This window comes from Bubalus bubalis, chromosome 2 (genome assembly GCF_019923935.1).
Source record: "Bubalus bubalis isolate 160015118507 breed Murrah chromosome 2, NDDB_SH_1, whole genome shotgun sequence".
NCBI classification, from domain to species: domain Eukaryota; kingdom Metazoa; phylum Chordata; class Mammalia; order Artiodactyla; family Bovidae; genus Bubalus; species Bubalus bubalis.
In genome coordinates, this window is record NC_059158.1 from 142,279,585 (window position 1) to 142,300,496 (window position 20,912).

At 36.9% G+C, this 20,912-nt stretch overlaps 1 protein-coding gene across 1 annotated transcript in view; it reads right to left on the reverse strand.

Moving 5' to 3' along the window:
- C2CD6 (C2 calcium dependent domain containing 6) overlaps positions 1 to 20,912 on the reverse strand; it is a 137,852-nt gene that overhangs the window by 110,494 nt on the left and 6,446 nt on the right. Inside the window, exons 2-5 of the mRNA XM_006080530.3 lie at positions 12,821 to 12,907; positions 12,220 to 12,271; positions 10,756 to 10,901; positions 5,992 to 6,114 (exon numbers count right to left, since the gene is read on the reverse strand). Coding sequence (XP_006080592.3) covers positions 5,992 to 6,114; positions 10,756 to 10,901; positions 12,220 to 12,271; positions 12,821 to 12,907 — 408 coding nt within the window. The remainder of the gene's footprint in view (positions 1 to 5,991; positions 6,115 to 10,755; positions 10,902 to 12,219; positions 12,272 to 12,820; positions 12,908 to 20,912) is intronic.

Here is a 20,912-nt window from a genome sequence, read left to right on the forward strand (position 1 = left end):
ATCACGTTAATCCAGGTCTATGTCCTGACCAGTAATGCTGAAGAAGCTTAAGTTGAACAGTTCTATGAAGACCTACAAGTCCTTCTAACTAATCCCCCCAAAAGATGTCCTTTTCATTACAGGGGACTGGAATGCAAAAGTAGGAAGTCAAGAAACACCTGAAGTAACAGGCAAATTTGGCCTTTGAGTACAAAATGAAGCAGGGTAAAGGCTAATAGAGTTCTGCCAAGAGACAAACTAGTCATAGCAAACACCCTCTTCCAACAACACAAGAGAAGACTCTACACATGGACATCACCAGATGGTTGACACCGAAAATCAGATTAATTATATTCTAGCAGCCAAAGATGGAGAAGCTCTATACAGTCAGCAAAAACAAGACTGGGAACTGACTGTGGCTCAGATCATGAACTCCTTATTGCCAAATTCAGACTTAAATTGAAGAAAGTAGGGAAAACCACTAGACCATTAGGGTATGATCTAAATCAAATCTCTTATGATTATACAGTGGAAGTGAGAAATAGATTTAAGGGACTAGATCTGATAGACAGAGTGCCTGATGAACTATGGATGGAGGTTTGTGACATTGTACAGGAGACAGGAATCAAGACCATCCCCAAGAAAAAGAAATGCAAAAAAGCAAAATGGCTGTCTGAGGAGGCCTTACAAATAGCTGTGAAAAGAAAGGAAGTGAAAAGCAAAGGAGAAAAGGAAAGATATGCCCATTTGAATGCAGAGTTCCAAAGAATAGCAAGGAGAGATAAGAAAGCCTTCCTCAGCAATCAATGCAAGAGAGGAAAACAATAGAATGGGAAAGACTAGAGATTTCTTCAAGAAAATTAGAGATACCAAGGGAACGTTTCATGCAAAGATGGGCTCATTAAAGGACAGAAATGGTATGGACCTAACAGAAGCAGAAGATATTAAGAAGAGGTAGCAAGAATGCACAGAAGAACTGTACAAAAAAGATCTTCACAACCCGGATAATCATGATGGTGTGATCACTCACCTAGAGACAGACATCCTAGAATGTGAAGTCAGGTGGGCCTTAGGAAGCATCACTATGACAAAGCTAGTGGAGGTGATGGAATTCCAGTTGAGCTATTTCAAATCCTGAAAGATGATGCTGTGAAAGTGCTGAACTCAATATGCCAGCAAATTCGGAAAACTCAGCAGTGGCCACAGGACTGGAAAAGGTCAGTTTTCATTCCAATCCGAAAGAAAGGTAATGCCAAAGAATGCTCAAACTACCGCACAATTGCACTCATCTCACACACTAGTAAAGTAATGCTCAAAATTCTCCAAGCCAGGCTTCAACAGTACGTGAACCGTGAACATCCAGATATTCAAGCTGGTTTTAGAAAAGGCTTAGAGGAACCAGAGATCAAATTGCCAACATCCGCTGGATCATGGAAAAAGCAAGAGAGTTCCAGAAAAACATCTATTTCTGCTTTATTGACTATGCCAAAGCCTTTGACTGTGTGGATCACAAAAAACTGTGGAGAATTCTGAAAGAGATGGGAATACCAGACCACCTGACCTGCCTCTTGAGAAACCTATATGCAGGTCAGGAAGCAACAGTTAGAACTGGACATGGAACAACAGACTGGTTCCAAATAGGAAAAGGAGTACGTCAAGGCCGTATATTGTCACCCTGCTTATTTAACTTATATGCAGAGTACATCATGAGAAATGCTGGGCTGGAGGAAGCACAAGCTGGAATCAAGACTGCCTGGAGAAATATCAATAACCTCAGATATGCAGATGACACCACCCTTATGGCAGAAAGTGAAGAGGAACTAAAAAGCCTCTTGATGAAGGTGAAAGTGGAGAGTGAAAAAGTTGGCTTAAAGCTCAACATTCAGAAAACTAAGATCATGGCATCTGGTCCCATCACTTCAAGGCAAATAGATGGGGAAACATTGCAAACAGTGTCAGACTTTATTTTTCTGGGCCCCAAAATCACTGCAGATGGTGACTGCAGCCATGAAATTAAAAGACGCTTACTCCTTGGAAAGAAAGTTATAACCAACCTAGATAGCACATTGAAAAGCAGAGACATTACTTTGCCAACAAAAGTCCGTCTAGTCAAGGCTATGGTTTTTCCAGTGGCCACGTATGGATGTGAGAGTTGAACTATAAAGAAAGCTGAGTGCCGAAGAATTGAAGCTTTTGAACTGTGGTATTGGAGAAGACTTTTGAGAGTCCCTTGGACTGCAAGGAGATACAACCAGTCCATTCTAAAGGAAATCAGTCCTGAATATTCATTGGTAGGACTGATGCTGAAGCTGAAACTCCAATACTTCAGACACCTGATTCATTGGAAAAGACCCTGATGCTGGGAAAGATTGAAGGCGGGAGAAGGGGATGACAGAGCATGAGATGGCTGGATGGCAAACACCGACTCAATGGACATGGGTTTGGGTGGACCTCGGGAGTTGCTGATGGACAGGGAGGCCTGGAATGCTGTGGTTCATGGGGTCTCAAAGAGTCAGATACGACTGAGCATCTGAACTGAACTGACTGATTGTGAACAAGTATATGGCAATAAAATGGATAACCTGGAAGCAATGGACAGATTCTTAGAAAAGATCAATCTTCCAAGAGTGAACCAGGAAGAAATAGAAATTATGAATAACCCAATTACAAGCACTGAAATTGAAGCTGTGATCAAAAATCTCACAAAAAACAAAAGCCCAGAACCAGATGGCTTCACAGGAGAATTCTATCAAACATTTAGAGAACAGCTATTGCCTAACCCTCTAAAACTCTTTCAAAAAATTGCAGAGAAAGGAACACTTCCAAAGTCATTCTACAAGGCCACCATCATCCTGATACCAAAACCAGAGAAAGACAATACAAAAAAAGAAAACTACAGGCCAATATCACTGATGAACATAGATGCAAAAATTCTCAACAAAATCTTAGCAAACAGAATCCAGCAACACATCAAAAAGCCCATATACCATGATCAAGTTGGGTTTATTCCAGGGATGCAAGGATTCTTCAATATACTTGAATCAATCAATGGGAGACACCATATTAACAAATTGAAAGATAAAAACCATATGATAATCTCAATAGATGCAGAAAAAGGCTTTGACACAATTCAGCACCCATTTATGATTAAAACTCTTCAAAAACTGGGCACAGAAGGAATCTACCTCAACATAGTAAAGGCCATATATGATAAGCCTACAGCAAACATTATTCTCAATGTTGAAAAACTGAAAGCATTCCCCCTAAGATCAGGAACAAGACAAGGGTGTCCACTTTCACCACTATTACTCAACATAGTTCTGGAAGTCCTAGCTACAGAAATCAGAGAAGAAAAAGAAATAAAAGGAATCCAGATCAGAAAAGAAGTAAATCTGTCACTGTTTACGGATGACATGATACTGTACATAGAAAACCCTAAAGATACTATCAGAAAATTACTAGAGCTAATCACTGAATTTAGCAAAGTTGCAAGATACAAAATCAATACACAGAAATCACTTGCATTTTTATATACCAACAATGAAAAATCAGAAAGAGAAATTAAGTAATCAATCCCATTCACCACTGTAACAAAAAGAATTAAATATCTAGGAATAAACTTACTTAAGGAGACAAAAGAACTGTACACAGAGAGTTATAAGACACTGATGAAAGAAATCAAAGATGACATAAACAGATGGAGAGATACTCCATGTTCCTGGGTAGGAAGAATCAATATTGTGAAAATGACTATACTACCATATGCAATCTACAGATTCAATGCAATCCCTATCAAATTGTCAATGACATTTTTCACAGAACTAGAACAAAAAATTTCACAATTCATAGGGAAATACAAAAGACCCCAAATAGCCAAAGCAGTCTTGAGGAAGAATAGAGCTGGAGGAATCAATGTTCCTGACTTCAGATTATACTACAAAGCTACAGTCATCAAGACAGTATGGTACTGGCACAAAAACAGAAATATAGACCAATGGAACAAGATAGAAAGCCCAGAAATAAGCCCATGCACCTATGGATACCTTATTTTTGACAAAGGAGGCAAGAATATATAATGGGGCAAAGACAGCCTCTTCAATAAGTGGTGCTGGGAAAATTGGACAGCTACATGTAAAAGAATGCAATTAGATTACTTCTTAACACCATACATAAAGATAAACTCAAAATGGATTAAATATCTAAATGTAAGACCAGAAACTATAAAACTCTTAGAGGAAAACATAGGCAGAACACTCGATGACATAAATCAAAGCAAGATCCTCTATGACCCACCTCCTAGAGTAATGGAAATAAAAACAAAAGTAAACAAGTGGGACCTGATTAAATTTAAAAGCTTTTACACAGCAAAGGAAACTATAAGCAAGCTGAAAAAACAACCCTCAGAATGGGAGAAAATAATAGCAAATGAAACAACTGACAAAAGATTAATTTCCAAAATATACAAGCAGCTCATACAACTCAATAGCAGAAAAACAAATAACCCAATCAAAAAGTGGGGGAAAGATTTAACAGCCATTTTCCAAAGACATACAGATGGCTAACAAACACATGAAAAGATGCTCAACATTGCTCAGTATTAGAGAAATGCAAATCAAAACTACAATGAGATATCACCTCACAGTGGTCAGAATGGCCATCACCATAAAGTCTACAAACCATAAATGCCGGAGAGGGTGTGGAGAAAAGGGAACACTCTTGCACTGTTGGTGGGAATATAAATTGATACAGCCACTATGGAAGATGGTATGGAGATTCCTTAAAAACTAGGAATAAAACCACCATATGACCCAGCAATCCCACTCCTAGGCATATACCCTGAGGAAACCAAAATTGAAAAAGACACATGTATCCCACTGTTCACTGCAGCACTATTTACAACGGCTAGAACATGGAAGCAACGTAGATGTCCATCGACAGATGAATGGATAAAGAAGTTGGGGTACATATACATAATGGAATATTAAAAAGAAACACTTTTGCATCAGTTCCTAATGAGGTGGATGAACCTAGAACCTATTATACAGAGTGAAGTAAATCAGAAAGAGAAAAATAAGTGTTGTATTCTAATGCATATATATGGAATCTAGAAAACTGGGACTGAAGAACTTACTTACAGAGCAGCAATGGAGAAACAGACAGAGAATAGACTTACGGGGAGAGGGGAGGAGAGGGTGAGATGTATGAAAAGAGTAACGTGGAAACTTGGATTACCAAATGTAAAATAGATAGCCACAGGAATTTTCTGTATGGCTCAGGAAACTCAAACAGGGGCTCTGTATCAACCTAGAGGGATGGGATGGGCAGGGAGATGGGAGAGAGGTTCAAAAGGAAGGGGAGGTATGTATACCTATGGCTGATTCATGTTGAGGTTTGACAGAAAATAAACAAATTCTGTAATTATCCTTCAGTAAAAAATAAATAAATTAGGAAAAAAAAGAACTGAACTGAAACTGGAACTGACAGTTAAGAGAGTTTGTGGTCTGAGTCTTGTTTTGAAACATGTAAGAAAACAAAATAAAACAAACAAAAAGCATGCTTAGTCTTCTAGGTTGTATAATTACCCTTCGGGGCTTCCCTGGTGGCTCAGATGGTAAAGAATTTGCCTGCAATGCCTGAGACCCAGGTTTGATCCCTGGGTGGGGAAGATCCCCTGGAGAAAGAAATGGCTACCCATTCCAGTATTTTTGCCTGGAGAATCCCCAAGGACATAAGAGACTGGCAGGCTACAGTCCATGGGGTCACAAAGAGTTGGACACAACTGAACAACCTGCACTTACTTATTGCCCTCCAGGAAATAAAATTAAAAAAACATTATGCTGTTACAAACTTTTTTTTTTGAGCCAGAGGGAAATATTGTTTACTGCACATGAATTTACTAAGCACCTAAGACAGAAAATAAGCAAAAGAAGTCCATTAAGTACAGATAAATCTTGAAAACAAACATCAACTGGACAATGTGATACCAAGGTGAAAAAATGATTTAATACATACCTGAATTACTTCATAAAGATGTACCTGAACACTCCCTAACAAGAGAAGATACTTTTTTGTATTGTCATGTTGCATTAGTTCTAAGTGAATATTATTCTTCTCATCATCTTGACGTCTGGGAACCTTAACACAAAATATATATAAAAAGAAACAATAAATTTTCAGTCTGAATTTCAGACATAATTTCTGAATAAAAACACCCATATTATGTATTTTTTGAAGCATCCATTTTTTGAAACACCCATTTCAACTACCATGGAGAGAGGAGACTGGTGACTTACAGACCCATGGGGTTGCAAAGAGTTGGACACGACTGAGTGACTGAGCACACGTATTGTTAACTATAGTCACCATCCTATTCATTAGATCCCAAGGATTTACTCATCTTATAACTGGAAGTTTGCACCTTTTGTTTACCTTCATTCATTTTGCTCACCCCCAAACCCCACCTCTAGCAACCACCAATCAGTTCTCTATGAGTTCATTTCCCTTTTTTTTCTGGCTGTGCTACATAGCTTGTAAGATCTTAGTTCCCTGATCAGAGATTGGATCCACACCCTAGGCAGTGAAAGCACAGGGTTCTAACTACTGGACCATCATGGAATTTCCTCATTTTTTTGGATTGCACATATAAATGATCACACAGTGCTTGTCTTTCCCTGACTTAGTTTACTTAGCATAATGCCCTCAAAATGCATCCGTGTTGCTGCAAACAGCAGGGCATGTTTATGTATTTATTTTGGCTGGGTCCTCACTGCTGCGTGAGGGCATTCTCTAGTTGAGGAGGGCGTGGGTTACTCTCTAGTTGTAGTGTGAGGGCTTCTTGCTGCGGTGGCTTCTCTTGCAGAGCATGGGCTCTAGGTGTGCGGGCTCCAACAGCTGTGGTACATGGGCTCAGTTGCTACATGAGCATGTAGGGTCTTCTCAGACCAGGGATCAAACCCATGTTTGATCCTGCACTGGCAGGTGTATTTTTAACCACTGGACCACCAGGGAGTCTCAGATGTGTAATATATAAAGTACAGGTGTACAACATAGTGATTCATAATTTTTAAAGGTTGTACTCCACTTATAGTTCTATAAAATATCTGCTATCTTCTCCATGTGTAAAATATATCCATGTAGCTTACTTTATACCTAATAGTTGGTACCTCTTAATTTTCCATCCCTGTTTTGCTCCTCCTCCTTCCATCTCCCCACAGGTAACCATTATTTTTGTCTTCTCTATATCTGTGAATCTTCTTTTTTCTTATATTCACTAATCTGTTGTATATTTTAGATGCCACATATAAGTGATATCATACAGTATTTGTCTCTCTTTCTGACTTATTTCACTTGGCATAATGCCCTCCAAGTCCATCCATTTTGCTGCAAATGGTAAAATTTCATTCTTTTTATGGCTGAGTAGTATTCTGTTGTGTATACATGTATGTATTATATCCTCTTTTTCCATTTATCTTTTGATGGACACTTTGGTTGCATCCATATTTTGGCACTATAAATAATGCTACTATGAACACTGAGGTCATTTAGGTACAATCTATTGACTGTTTATTGTGGAAGGAAAATATTAGCTGTCAGTAGCCTCCTCCCACAACTTTCACATTTCTTTTCCCATTAGTCCTCCAATATATTTCATACATTTTTGTTAGACTAATACTTAGTGTTTATATTATGTATATGTAACTATTTTTAGGATTTAATAATACACTTACAATGATTATGTTTATAGTCCTGTAAAATTTTTTTTAATTTCCCTGGAATTAATGTCTTGCTTTTTGTTCACATTTCTTTGTTTGCTTGTCCAATTTTCTATGTTAATATTACTAGATAATTCCAAAACTTTCCTTTAGAGTTCCACTAAAACTCTCTTCTTATACTAATCAAACTAATAGCTCCTATTAAAATAAACATAGGAAAAATATTTTGATAATCTAGTGAAAATAAGCACCCTATTAATTTATATTTTTTCCAGTATTATTTGTAGGCTTTATTTAAATGAACATATATCTACAAAATTCCTGAAAACTTGGCAAAAAAGCATAGGAAAATTATTTGCAAAGTAAAAGAAATAATATGGATTGCATCTAGGAAAATAATGCTTTTTTAAACACATGTTTAAATAAGTATTTTCAATACTCAACACTTAGGCAAAATGAAGTTTGAAATATATATATATACACACATATGTACACAAACACATACACACACATATATATACATATATATGACACAGAGAAAATATTTTAGGATTTCACTAAAATTCAACAGATGTAATAAAACTATCAAGAAACAATTGGACTAATCAAGGAATCCTGAAGCTAAATGAAATAGTATCTCTCATTTTAAAGACAACTCTGAGATACATTTAGGATTCTAGGAAGTTTAACTGTAAACAGAAGTAAACTCAGCAGAGCAAGCACTGGTGTGAGAGACGGTATAATGAAGTCGGTTGAAGCCAGACTGACTGTATTCTCAGCTCCACCAATTACTAGTTCTATGACCTTAAGAAATTTCTTTAAACCTTACAGTACCTATTTCTTAATCTGCAAAACAAAGAGTATATATAAGACAATAAGAATATATATAAGAGTATAGCAAAGGGTTGTTATAAAGACTAAATAAGCTAATCTGTGCAAAAGGAATGAGAGAGTCTATATAAGAAGAAAGCAGAGAGGTAAAGGAAAAGGAGATGAAAAAAAAGGTGTGCTATGGCCTGAACGTTTGGGTCCTCTCAAAAGTCATGCTGTAGCCTAAATCTCCAATGCAATGGTATTTGTTCATGGGGTGATTGGGAGGTAACTAGGTCATGAGAATTGGAGCCCTTGTAAATTCTGATTAGTGTCCTTCTAAGGAGCCAGACACCCTGGAATGTGAAGTCAAGTGGGCCTTAGAAAGCATCACTATAAACAAAGCTAGTGGAGGTGATGGAATCCCAGTTGAGCTATTTCAAATCCTGAAAGATGATGCTGTGAAAGTGCTGCACTCAATATGCCAGCAAATTTGGAAAACTCAGCAGTGGCCACAGGACTGGAAAAGGTCAGTTTTCATTCCAATCCCAAAGAAAGGCAATGCCAAGAATGCTCAAACTACCACACAATTGCACTCATCTCACACGCTAGTAAAATAATGCTCAAAATTCTCCAAGCCAGACTTCAGCAATACTTGAACCGTGAACATCCAGATGTTCAAGCTGGATTTAGAAAAGGCAGAGGAACCAGAGATCAAATTGCCAACATCCACTGGATCATGGAAAAAGCAAGAGAGTTCCAGAAAAACATCTATTTCTGCTTTATTGACTATGCCAAAGCCTTTGACTGTGTGGATCACAAAAAACTGTGGAAAATTCTGAAAGAGATGGGAATACCAGACCACCTGACCTGCCTCTTGAGAAACCTATATGCAGGTCAGGAAGCAACAGTTAGAACTGGACATGGAACAACAGACTGTTTCCAAATAGGAAAAGGAGTACGTCAAGGTTGCATACTGTCACCCTGCTTATTTAACTTATATGCAGAGTACATCATGAGAAATGCTGGGCTGGAAGAAGCACAAGCTGGAATTAAGATTGTCGGGAGAAATATCAATAACCTCAGATATGCAGATGACACCACCCTTATGGCAGAAAGTGAAGAGGAACTAAAAAGCCTCTTGATGAAAGGGAAAGAGGAGAGTGAAAAAGTTGGCTTAAAGCTCAACATTCAGAAAACGAAGATTATGGCATCTGGTCCCATCACTTCATGGGAAATAGATGGGGAAACAGTGTCAGACTTTATTTCGGGGGTCTCCAAAATCAGTGGGGATGGTGATTGCACCCATGAAATTAAAAGACTCTTACTCCTTGGAAAGAAAGTTATGACCAACCTAGATAGCATATTGAAAAGCAGAGACATTACTTTGCCAACAAAGGTCCGTCTAGTCAAGGCTATGGTTTTTCCAGTGGTCGTGTATGGATGTGAGAGTTGGACTGTGAAGAAAGCTGAGCACCAAAGAATTGATGCTTTTGAACTGTGGTGTTGGAGAAGACTCTTGAGAGTCCCTTGGACTGCAAGGAGATCTAACCAGTCCATCCTAAAGGAGATCAGTCCTGGGTGTTCACTGGAAGGACTGATGCTAAAGCTGAAACTCCAGTACTTTGGCCACCTCATGCGAAGAGTTGACTCATTGGAAAAGACCCTGATGCTGGGAGGGATTGGGGGCAGGAGGAGAAGGGGACGACAGCAGATGAGATGGCTGGATGGCATCACCGACTCGATGGACATGAGTTTGGGTAAACTCCGGGAGTTGGTGATGGATGGGGGGCCTGGCGTGCTGCGATTCATGGGGTTGCAAAGAGTCGGACATGACTGAGCAACTGAACTGAACTGAAGGAACTTCCTACCTTCCAGAAAAGCAAGAAATAAAGGTCTGTTTTTTAAGCCATCCAGTCTGTGGTAATTTGCTATAATAGCCCACCCTAACTAAGACAGGTGGAAGAGGGCAGATGGGAGGGGAAGAGTGAGATAGAGAAGAATGCATGCATGTGTGATAACACTGAGAATCACCACCAACAAGCTCTCAGAGAACACCACAATTATATATTTTACAGTAAGCTGCAAAAACATCAATATAGCCCATAATATAGAAATAAATACTGTAAAATACCAAATAAAAGAACACTGCTTTTGTTTTTTTCCTATCCCCTGAGGAAAAAACACATTAGTGTAGAATATTTCAAATTACAAAGAATACATTATTTTTTCTAGAAGAGAAATTTAACATTACCTGTACAGAAAAATACTTCACTTCATCAAATGTAATCATAATGTCCTTTTCAGTGTTTTGGGATATCAAGCTATAAGTTTTTGTACATTTCACCACATTGTTAATAGAGATGCGAATGAACAAATTACTGTAATGCTGGGAAATGACTGAAAATACATATTTAGGAAGCAAATTTTATTGTAATTGACAGTAACACATTGTAAAATTAATCCATTAAACAATTCAGGCCAAAACCAGAGACTCAATAAAATAAAGAAAGAAGTTATAGAGCATATTAAACAGTAAAGAAAGCATTTTAAAATAGTACTTTTGCCCACTGGTGGTAGGCACAATCAGGAAAAGACGGTTGATTCTTCATTAGATTACTTCTCATATTTTTATCCTCACATTTTTATTATAATTATTTTGAAAATTTTCCTATATATTATTTTTAAGGTAACCAAACATTTACAACACATACTTGAAAACTTTTTCTAATAATTATGTGGAAATTCAAAAAATATAATAATTCAGAATAATTTATTCTTAGTTTTATTCTAATTTTAATTTCAATATATTTTTAATTTTATCTTGTAATTCACTTTACTATCTACTTAACATATACTATATTGGTCAGTGTTTTTATCTTTCATAGCACTCCATGAATTAAAACAATTTTGTTTTTATGATTTATCTTTAAAACTCTGTTATATAGAATTCTCTTCAATAATTCACTTTATATAGAAAAGAACCATCAAGGCTTCATAATGAGGCTGGTTTTATGCCACAATAAATCCAATAATAAGCATTCAACTTACTTAAAGTCACCAAGAAAAATAAATTCCTTAAACAATGTTTAAGAGACACATAGAAATAAATTAGTACTATCATCCAAGAACATAAACATTTTTTCTTAAACTTACATGATGATTGAGGTGGATTACAGATAGTTCAAAATCTTTTGTCACTCCCCGCCTCAAAAAGTCAACTTAATATTTTCCTCTGCTCTTGAATCTGGCCTAGTCCTGTGACTATTTTAACATGCAATGGACATGACCATGGCTGAGATTAGGACAAGGTGAGAGAGGCACTACCCAGGGTACAAAGTTAAGTGGACACCAGAGACTTTAGTAATCAGGATAGTATTTTAATATTTTAAATAAAAATTAATGATGAAAGACAAGATCCTGGGACTACGTGGGTAGAAAGGTCCAGCCTCTCGGCTAAGCCCAGTCCTTCAGGCATTCTCATTAAGGCACCAGACACTTAGATGAGTTCTTTTGGACATACCAGCCCTTTTGAACTACAGCCCCAGCTGTGAAAATGTGAAGCAGAAGAACCACTTGGTGAATGCACAGATAATGATTGGTAGTAAAATGGTAAATGTTTTAAGCTGAGTCTTTGAGTGTTTTGTAAGGCAGCAATATATAACTGAAACAGTGACATATGATCATAGTATGATCGTTAAATCAAAAGAAAGGATACTCTTAGGCGTAAAATGTTTGCAGTTTCTTACATGAATGGCCAGGCAGCCGACCTATAACAATCAAAATAAAAACACAGAGAATGTATTTTTTAAAGTTAATTTTTCTTTCATTTTACTATAACCAAACTGTATTTTTTAAAGCTTCACTTTGTTAGTTTTTCTCATTAGAAATTTTTTATTAGCAATATCTAGTCACAGATATAAAGCAGAAATACAGAATAAAAATAGGCAAGATTTGTTCAAAGTAAACCTAAAATAAACAAGAATTAAAAGCTAAAAATGGTTCATTTATTAACTTCAATACAGCTGTCACTCTCTGAATCATTTTCATTTTACATTAGGTGAGATGTTATGTTAAAACATAACATCTTGGGAATCCCTAGTACAGATAACAGTTTTTCTGCGAATCAGAATGTTTTCTATAATTTCAGTGATTATTAGAATGCTTATCTGACTCATAAAAATGAAAAATTCATGAATATGGTTATCAGAGACAGCCATTTTCTATTCATGCTTTTTGATACCATGTAACAAACATTAAATTGTCTTCATATGAAATAAATAATTTATATGGCTTTATTGAGACTTAGTCATACATACCACATCCCCAAATGGCACCAAACTTGGTGCCTCATGTGTTACTTCTGGTTCTTTATTTTCAGACCCTTTAAGAGTTTTTCTCAGCATCTACAATGTAATTAAGTTGAGACTTTAGAAGGCAAAGAATATAATTAGATAAAATATCACTTCAATTCAACAAGTATTTTATGAGTGTCTAGTATCAGATACTGTATATTTTAGTACTATATATTCTATGACTTGAAAACTCATCTCTACCCCAAGCTTATTAAGTTAGCAGAGAAACAAAATGTGTACATTTAAATGTAAAATCATTAATGGAATTGTGAGACAGGAGAGAAGTACATAATAGCATGAACAGTGAGTTCTCCTTGCTAACAAAAAATGATCATCTCAATCTAATGTGGACTAGATCCTGTATCTCACAAACAGCAGTAATCCTGGTGCAAATTATTCCAAATTGCTTCAGTTATCAGCCACTGCAGGGACTGCAATTACATCCTTTGGAATAGTAGGTACCCTGGAAAGGACTAATAAATAGATGGCTTTTGGTTTTTGGTTGTGTGATTTCATCCAGAATAATTCAATCAATTGGTATCTGTGGGTTGATATTTAACTTTGTTTTTATTTTTTTTAATTAAATTTATTTATTTTAATTAGAGGCTAATTACTTTACAATACTGTATTGGTTTTGCCATACATCAACACGAATCCACCACGGGTGTACACATGTTCCCAATCCTGAACCCCCTTCCCACCTCCCTCCCCATACCATCCCTCTGGGTCATCCCAGTGCACCAGTCCCAAGCTTCCTGTATCCTGCATCAAACCTGGACTGGCGATTCGTTTCTTATATGATATTATACATGTTTGAATGACATTCTCCCAAATCATCCCCCCCCTCCCTCTCCCACAGAGTCCAAAAGACTGTTCTATACATCTGTGTCTCTTTTGCTCTGGTCACTACACATAATGGTTAGCATTTAAAAATTACAAGACATTTTAATATAGATTTTTAAAGTAAAGAGCAAGGGATGGGAAGGGGAATGAGAGGAAAGGTGAGGGGAATAGTGAACAAATGGTCTATTAAATCTAACCTGAAAAGGAGAATTGTATTTATTCTCAACCAGTGCTGAACTTGAATCAACATGGTCTTATCTATAAGGAAAAATTTCCCAAAAGCTTTGTTGTTCTGTGTCTTTTAAGAATCACTTGTTTAATTCATATAATATGCATAAATCCTTAGTTATGTTGAAAATTTCGTTTTAAAGGACAAAACAAATATTTGAGGTGTACTGAAAACATTTTTTTAATATATATCTTGGATCATTTTGTTATTGTTGCATCTGTGGTTTAATGTGCTTTTTATATATGATTAATTCACAGGTTAAGCTAACTGAATGACAATTACTGTACTGTTACAAAAATATCAATCTGTGTACAGTCTATGTGTATTTAATATGGAACACCATACTTTCTAATGTTTTAATGATCTTCTTATGGAAGTCTACTTTGAAAATGCATCTTAATAACTACAAAATAATTAGGAAAAACTTCTTTAGAATACTAATACTCAACTTAGCCTTAACAATTTGGCATTTTACTTAACAATCCTCACTTTATTATCTTTTTTACTTTTCCTTCCTCATATGAGCAGAGCTCTCTTCAATGGCAGCAGCATGAGCAAAACAACTCTTTGCCAAAATTCTATTTAGAACCTTGAACAAAACTTTTAAAGACTAGTCTCATAAAGCCTCTGACACCACATAGAATTTCTCCTGAACCTGTGGAGAATTTTAATTCCAATTAATTCCACTTGCCTTTTTTCTCTGCTGCCTTTGGCCCCACCTTGAACAGAAGTCCCTCCTGGCACTTCTATTTAAAAGCCTCTACATTCACTTACATCGCTCTGCACTTTGTTTCCAACGGCCTTTCTGGACCACTCTCCCCCATTCCACAGTTTTCCTTGAAAACCCACCAGCCTACATACAGGTTTACCTTCTCCTAGCATTCTCCCCCTCCTAGTGCTAATGGCAACTCACTATCCTTACATCAATTAACATTCAGTAGTGTACTGGAGTGGAGAAGGCAATGGCACCCCACTCCAGTACTCTTGCCTGGAAAATCCCATGGATGGAGGAGCCCGGTAGGCTGCAGTTCATGGGGTCGCTAAGAGTCGGACACGACTGAGCGACTTCACTCTCACTTTTCACTTTCCTGCACTGGAGAAGGAAATGGCAACCCACTACAGTGTTCTTGCCTGGAGAATCCCTGGGACAGGGGAGCCTGGTGGGCCGCCGTCTATGGGGTCGCACAGAGTCGGACACGACTGAAGCGACTTAGCAGCAGCAGTGTACTGGCAGGATTATATGCCTGGCATTGTGTTGATTTCAGCTTGAAATGTTCCTGCCCTTGAGAAGTTCAGCCCAGTGTTGAAGACAAGTTAAAAAACAATGACAGTTTCACTATAAGAAAAACAAATGCTGAGAAGAAGGAGTTTATCTTTACTCATTCTCTGCACATATCTTATACATGGAAAAACAATAATTTATTTGATTGGTCAGATACTGTCATTCATTGTACAAGCTACAGGTGCATGGAATTCTTAAAAACAGTTTGGGTATTGCGTTTGCTAATTAAGTAGGTCAATCAATTACATTACCTTGAGTAGTAGAATATCTAGTCTACTTTGCAAAAATAGATAAACATTGATCACAAGAAATTTCATGGCAAAACCCTTTTAAAAAGTTAGTAAACATAAAGATGCATCATACACTTTGGTTTTACAAAAAGAAATGTTTCAACTTGCTAAACTTTTCTTCCATGGCTGTCAGTAGTACACAAACTAGCAAATATTTTAAAATATATACTTCTTAATCTGTCCTTTCAGAGTAAGGTGGTGACATTTTAATGAGTAAGAAAATAACTATCTTTTTGAAATAAACTCACATTAAGATGAGAACATTTTAAAAACTACTGGAAATATTTCCTTCTAATGTTACTTTATGTGTATGCAAATGTGTTATGAGCACACTTGAAAATTTAGAAACACTTTTGTTTAAAAAATTCACAAGTGAAGAGTTTCAGCAGGTTGTGTGCTGTGTGCTGTGCTTAGTCACTCTACCGTGTCTGACTCTTTGCGACCCCATGGACTTCTCTGTTCATGAGGATTCTCCAGATCTTTACCAGCTGAGCTACCAAGGAAGCCCACCAGCAGCTTAAGAGACCATTTTTCCTTTTAAATGTAAAAAAATGAAAGCCCTCCCCAGAGTTTACCATAACTAATTAATCAGAAAAGTAACATTTTATGCAAAACATGTGAGCTAAAAACCTTGAATAACATGACAGAAATGAAAAATGAGTACTGTGATTTAACAGGCTCAATGAAAAAGCATTGCTTCCAATTGGAATTTCGAATATTTAAAGGTATCTTTTCTAAATATAACAGCATTAAAAACCTAATACTGAAATACATTTGCCTTAAACCAGACCTTCAAACCACTACATCACTAAGTATTAAATCATGTTTTTCAAAAATAGTGATATTTATTGAGTTCTGTACCAGTAATAAACAAAATGAATTAAAAATCAGTTTTAGAAATATTGCTTATTTATAATTTTTAATTTTTGTATATTGTAGAATCTATAAAGTAAATTGCATTACATTTTATAAAGTATAAATGAATATTAAAAACATTGGTTAAAGATGTTCACATATTTTTACTGATAATATTGTGCAGTCAAAGAAATTTGGAGAATATTGCTAAGAAGTCACATTTAGATGCCCATGTCTCTCTTTACAAATCTGTCTTTCTGGAGGTTTGAAGCTGCCAGTTCCCATGTGTATGCCCATCTCGGCACAGTCTGCTCAGAATGAACACCTTTTCCATCTGATAGGCCCACTGCCTTCAATATGATATGGAGGTAAGAATTCCATAATAGTTTTCAACTGTGACTCATCACCAGAATGCCTTGGATGAAGGTAATACTTAGTTCCCTCTTTGGTTGTCCACTTTTCTGAAAGTACTAACGGTCACAACTCTGGAGCTAATTAGAAGCAAGGGTTATGATTCCAGTACCAAGCCCCATTCAGGATGCCTATAAACCACTGCATAAACACAGGGCAGATAAGGGGAGTGAGGAGAAAGAGTGTTAGGGAAGGAGGTGACAATATTTCAAGCAGGTCTGAAAAAGTAAAAAATTAAAGACTAGGGGAAGAGGAGCCTAGACAAAATAAATAAGTGTAAAAGCATAAAGAAGTTGTATTTTATACATATTTATATATATAAATTTATATTATGTAATAAGTATATATTATACATAAGTATAATGTTATATATATTTTATACATGCTTATATGTAAATAACTATACATATCTACATATAAACATTAGATATTATTTTATATTATATATAAATATATGTAATTCATTTTCTCAAATTGAGCTATAGTTTCAGGCAATCAAAATCAAAGTTCCAACAAGTCTTCCTGTGGAAACTGATGAGCTTTTCCAAGACAATCTTGAAGAAAAACAGGATGACATACTTAAAAATTAAAGAAATAAAGACATTATTTATTAATGTCTAACAGCATTAGCGTGAAGTGAAGCGAAGTGAAACTTGCTCAGTCGTGTCCAACTGTTCGCAACCCCATGAACTCTACAGTCCATGGAATTCTCCAGGCCAGAATACTGGAGTGGGGGTAGCCTTTCCCTTCTCCAGGGGATCTTCCCAACCAAGGGATTGAACCCAGGTCTCCGGCATTGCAGGCGTATTTGTCACCAGCTGAGCCACAAGGGAAACCCTTGAAGAATGGAATTAGCATTAGCATAACAATAGAAAAATGCACCAAATAAACTCATTAGAGAGTCTGGAAACAAACATTTATGCAAACTTCACTTGTGACAAAGACGGAACTAAAGAATAGTGGGGTAAAAAACACTCTCAAATGAGTAAGTAGAAATTGCCATACAGAAGAAAGAGAGAGAAAGAAGAAAAAGCAGAAAGAGAGAGAGAAGGGAAAGAAGAGAAAAGAATGAAGAGCAAAAGGGAAAAAAGGAGAGGGAAAAAAAGAACAGAAAACCTGACACATACCTCACAGTACACACACAGAATCAGTTACAGTGAATTGTAGATCTCAATGTGAAAGGAAAAACGATTAAAAGATAATACAGAAGAAGATTTTCATGACGTTTTCATGATATAAACAATTAGAAGATGATATAGGTAGATTTCTAAAACAGAACACAGAGCAATAACCACAAAGAAAAAGTTTGAAACAGTAAACCACATTAAATTTAATAACTTTTGTTTATTAATGACACCGTTAGGAAAGTGAAGGGGCTTCCCAGGTGGCGCAGTGGTAAAGAATCCACCTGTCAATGTAGCAGTTGCAGGAAGCACGGATTCCAATCCCTGGAGGAGGAAATGGCAACCCACTCCAGTATTCAGTTCAGTTCAGTTCAGTCGCTCAGTCGTGTCCGACTCTTTGCAACCCCATGAATCGCAGCACACCAGGCCCCCTTGTCCATCACCAACTCCCAGAGTTCACTCAGACTCACCTCCATCGAGTCAGTGATGCCATCCAGCCATCTCATCCTCTGTCGTCCCCTTCTCCTCCTGTCCCCAATCCCTCCCAGCATCACAGTCTTTTCCAATGAGTCAACTCTTCGCATCAGGTGGGCAAAGTACTGGAGTTTCAGCTTTAGCATCATTCCTTCCAAAGAAATCCCAGGGCTGATCTCCTTCAGAATGGACTGCTTGGATCTCCTTGCAGTCCAAGGGACTCTCAGGAGTCTTCTCCAACACCACAGTTCAAAAGCATCAATTCTTCGGCGCTCAGCCTTCTTCACAGTCCAACTCTCACATCCATACATGACCACAGGAAAAACCATAGCCTTGACTAGACGGACCTTTGTTGGCAAAGTAATGTCTCTGCTTTTCAATATGCTCTCTAGGTTGGTCATAACTTTTCTTCCAAGGAGTAAGCGTCTTTTAATTTCATGGCTGCAGTCACCATGTGCAGTGATTTTGGAGCCTAAAAAATAAAGTCTGACACTGTTTCCCCATCTATTTCCCATGAAGTGATGGGACCAGATGCCATGATCTTCCTTTTCTGAATGCTGAGTTTTAAGCCAACTTTTTCACTCTCCACTTTCACTTTCATCAAGAGGCTCTTTAGTCCCTCTTTGCTTTCTGCCATAAGGGTGGTGTCATCTGCATATCTGAGGTTATTGATATTTCTCCTGGAAATCTTGATTACAGTTTGTGCTTCTTCCAGCCCAGCGTTTCTCATGATGTACTCTGTATAGAAGTTAAATAAGCAGGGTGACAATATACAGCCTTGACGAACTCCTTTTCCTATTTGGAACCAGTCTGTTGTTCCATGTCCAGTTCTAACTGTTGCTTCCTGACCTGCATACAAATTTCTCAAGAGGCAGATCAGGTGGTCTGGTATTCCCATCTCTTTCAGAATTTTCCACAGTTTATTGTAATCCACACAGTCAAAGGCTTTGGCATAGTCAATAAAGCAGAAATAGATGTTACTGTCAGCAAAATCCCATGGACAGAGGAGCCTGGTGAGCTGCAGTCCATGGGATCACAAAGAGTCAGACACCACCAAGAACACACACACACACACACATACACACACATACACAGAGGAAAGTGAAAAGATAAGACACTGACTGGAAGATTTTTGCAACATGTTTAGTATAACTGACAAAGGGCCTATAACTAGAATGTATACACAAAAGTATACAAACTAGTAAGAAAAAGTTAGACAATCCAACAGAAAAATGGGGAACAAGCACTTCACAAAATAGTTTATAAGATCACTCATAATCATTTGGAAGGGAACTCACCCTCATTAGTCATCAGGGAAATGAAAGCTAACACCACAAAGAGATACCACTACACTTCCCTGAGATGCCTAACCATTAAGAGACTGGCACTATGAAATGGAAGGATGGAGATTATCTAGAACTCCACACTGCCAGTGGGAATATAAATTGGTATATTCTCTTTGAAAAACATTTGGTATTTGGTTGAATATATACATAATAATGACCCAGAAATTCCATTCTTAGATATATCCTCAACAGAATGTAAAAACATGTGTATCAAAAGACATATACAAGAACAGTTACAGCTGTATTATTCACCATAGCCAAAAAATAGAAACAACACAAATATTTGTTAATAATAGAATGGATAAATATAATGTGTTATGTTCATACAATGGAATATTACAAAGCAAGGAAAATGAATAACTACACGTACACACAGCATGAATGAATCTTACAAACAAAATATTGAACAAAACCCCCCGAAATACATAGCTTTAACTGCACATAGGACATTCTGTAAGATGTACCATATACTAGCCCATAAAACCAGTTTCAATAAAATTTGGCAAAATTGAAATCAAACAAAGAATGTTCTCCTACTTCAACAGAATAAATTATAAGAATACAAGGAAATTTGGGAAATACACAAATCCTGGAAATTAAAAACATTTGTAAATAAGCTCTGGGCCAAAGAAGAAAAAAAGTCAGAATACATTATGAGCTGGATAAAAATGAAAACACAACACAAAATTCATGAAGTGCACCTAAAGCAGTGCTCAGCTGAAAATCAGCATTAAACGTACTTAGCAAAATAAGAGCAAGCTCAACTCAAAGTAAGCAAGAGGAAGAAAATAAAGGTTAGAATAGAAATTATTAAGATTAAAAAAAAATCAATGAAACTAAAAGGTAGGTTCTTGAAAAGATCACCAAAACTGCCAAATCTTTAGCTATACTGACGAAGATAAAAGATAGAGGTTACAAATGACCAAAACCAAAAAAGAAAGGGGTATACCACTGATCTTACAAAATTAAAAGGGTTATAAAGAAATAGCATTGTATTAGTTCTTGTAGCTGCTATACAAATTGCTACAAACTTGGTGACCTAAAACAACAAAAATTTGTTTTTTCACAGCTGTGTAGACCAGAAGTCTAATATCAGTCCCCCTGGGCCAAAATTTTAAGGAAAAATCCAGTCTTATGCCTTATAGCTTCTGACAACAGGGCAGCATTCCTTAGCTTGTGGTCACATCACTCCAACCTCTACC